We start from the raw sequence: 2640 nt of genomic DNA, 5'->3' as shown, positions 1-2640 counted from the left end.
TACAAAAATAAGTGCGATTAAAATGCGTTAATTTTTGTGTAATTAATTAATCTTAATTAACGCGTTAAAGTCCCGGCCCTAATAAAAACCTGTCTGAAAATGAGCTGATCAGATTTTGGCCACTTGATGATGTCATAACGATGTTTTGTCTTGTGTAACCATTAGCCAATCAGCAACCAAGATAACCCCCCCCCCTTATCACCTGAATCTCCTGTAGAGCTGCATTGAGTTCTTTGTAACCAAATGTCTCTCAGAGGGGCGTGGGGAGGGGCTCCTTATTTTCATCTAAAGTAACAGACAGAGAATCAGCACTTTGAAAACAGGGCTGAAACAGAGGGGATTATGGGTAATGCTGCAATGATCTGTTTGGTGTTTCAGCCAATCAGAGACAGGCTCTGGATATACTGATGAACAACAGTGTGATAGGGGACCTTTAAAGTCTTTAATTTGTGTAAAGCCCTTTGAATTGCCTCGTGTTGAAAGCTGCTATAAATACACTTGCCTTAATAAGCTGCCTCTCGTCTCCCAGGTCGTATCCAGCTGTGGGGTCACGCCATCGCTGTGGACTGGGCGGAGCCGGAGGTGGAGGTGGACGAAGACACGATGGCGTCCGTGAAGATCCTGTACGTCAGGAACCTGATGCTGCAGACCACCGAGGAAACCATCGAGAAGGAGTTCAACAACCTCAGACCCGGTACGAAGCAACACCAAAACACAACTCGCACTAATGCACGTTTCTCAAAGATATGAAGTGACTGTTTTTTTGCATTTATTGATTGTTGTGCTTCTATTCATGTCTTAATGTGCGCACATGTCTAAATGTGTCTTTGATTGTGTATATATAGGATATACTTATTTGCATACATATTTGGGATTGTGGGAAACGGTATTTCGATCTCTCTGTCTGTGAAAGAAAGATTGACAATAAAGTTGACTTTGACTTTTGACTTTGAACTTGTGAGCTTTGTCGTTCATGAAGTCCGAATAAAGTTCTAAACCGGATTGAATGAAATGGTTTGTTGCGCTGCAGGTGCGGTGGAGCGCGTGAAGAAGATCAGAGATTACGCCTTCGTGCATTTCACTCAGAGAGAAGACGCCATCAGCGCCATGAACGCCCTCAACGGGAAGGTAGGACTTTTGATCTGGGGCGACTGTGGCAGGCGTCTTTCTATCAGAGGGTTGTGAGTTCGATCCCAACCTTCGGCAAGAAACCTAACCCCGAGATAAAAGTTGACTTCTGAGAAAAAAGTACATTTATGAGAAAAAAGTCAAACTCTGTAAAAAAGTCTAATACTGAGAAATTCAGCAAAAAAAAAGTGATTTCTGAAAAAAGTTAAACATTTCAAATTCGGACGAAATAGTTAAAGCCCGAGAAAAAAGTTGAATTCTAATAAATAAAAATAAAAATCTTAGAAATTCTTAAAAAAGAAAATAACATTTAGAAAAAAAGTCAAACTGAGGTAAAAGTCCAACAACCAGGAAAAGATAAACTGAGCCTCAGCATAACATGAACAAACTAACTACCAAACATCTGAAAAGGACCTCACCTCGGACTCTTAACCCCCAGATGGTGGACGGCTCTCCCATCGAGGTGACTCTCGCTAAGCCTGTGGACAAAGACAGTTACGTCCGATACACCCGAGGGACGGGAGGACGGGGGGCGTCTCTGCTGCAGACGGACTACACCGCCTACACCCTGGGACAGGTAACTACTTTATTGATGATGATTCACATATCCTCAGTCATGCACCGTTTGCACAAACACAGACTGACAATGGCAACCTATTTCAAAACCTTCATGGCCAACATTTAAATGTGTATTACATCACGTGAGTGTTGAGAAGCTCGATGGAGGCAGGAACGAGTGCTCATAGCGGTTCAGCCTGATCTTGGGACCCTGAATCTTCTACCAGAGGGGAGGAGCTGGAATTCTGACACTTTATAAACGTTCCTCCAGGTGTACGACCCCTCGGCGGCGTACCTCGGGCCCCCCGTGTTCTACGCCCCCCAGGCGTACGCCACCATCCCGGGTCAGTTTCGCTTCCCGCCGGCAGCCAAAGTTCACGTTGGAGGTCGAGGTTTGATCCGGACTCCGTCTGTCAGAGGTGAGCTCTCATTCCCCCCCCGATCGAAAACAGAAGACGTTACACGGTGATCCACTGAATCAGAAGTGAAGCTTTTATGAATGAAGTATTAAATCAACAAAGATGTGATGTCATCCTTCTTCCTGTTCTCTCTGATTGAATAACGTGTGATTTTTTTCCTCCCGGTTGATTTCCCGGTGATTTGATTGATTTCACTGCCTTTTCGATCTCCTGTAGACATTTACATGACTGTACCTGTAGGGGCAGCGGGGGTGCGGGGGCTGGGGGGGCGGGGCTACCTGGCCTACGCACCCGCAGGTGTTGGGGGGGGCGGAGCCTGTTACGGACTGAAGGCGGATAAACAGGCGGAGGAGAAACTGTACGACCTGCTGCCCGGCATGGAGCTCACCCCCATGAACCCAGGGAACATGAAGGCTGCCGCCATCAAGCCCGCCACCCAGGTGAGGGCCTGGAGGGGGGTGTGTGTGTGTGTGTGTGTGTGTGTGTGTGTGTGTGTGTGTGTGTGTGTGTGTGTGTGTGTGTGTGTGTGTGTGTG

General features: G+C 46.6%; 1 protein-coding gene across 1 annotated transcript; it reads left to right on the top strand.

The window, feature by feature from the left end:
• Window positions 1–511: 511 nt before the first annotated feature.
• LOC104962381 (APOBEC1 complementation factor-like) lies at window positions 512–2563 on the top strand (the record flags this gene model as incomplete). Its single annotated transcript, XM_010790820.1, has 5 exons — window positions 512–694; window positions 1031–1128; window positions 1568–1705; window positions 1958–2105; window positions 2346–2563. Coding segments are annotated over 5 exons (785 nt in total), but the record flags the coding sequence as incomplete, so codon positions are not given.
• Between the last annotated feature and the right edge of the window lie 77 nt (window positions 2564–2640).

Source organism: Notothenia coriiceps, unplaced genomic scaffold (assembly GCF_000735185.1).
Source record: "Notothenia coriiceps isolate Sejong01 unplaced genomic scaffold, NC01 NC01_scaffold00034584, whole genome shotgun sequence".
Classification (NCBI taxonomy): Eukaryota; Metazoa; Chordata; class Actinopteri; order Perciformes; family Nototheniidae; genus Notothenia; species Notothenia coriiceps.
Note: the sequence above shows the minus strand (reverse complement) of the source record. Positions and strands in the feature narration are given on the sequence as shown.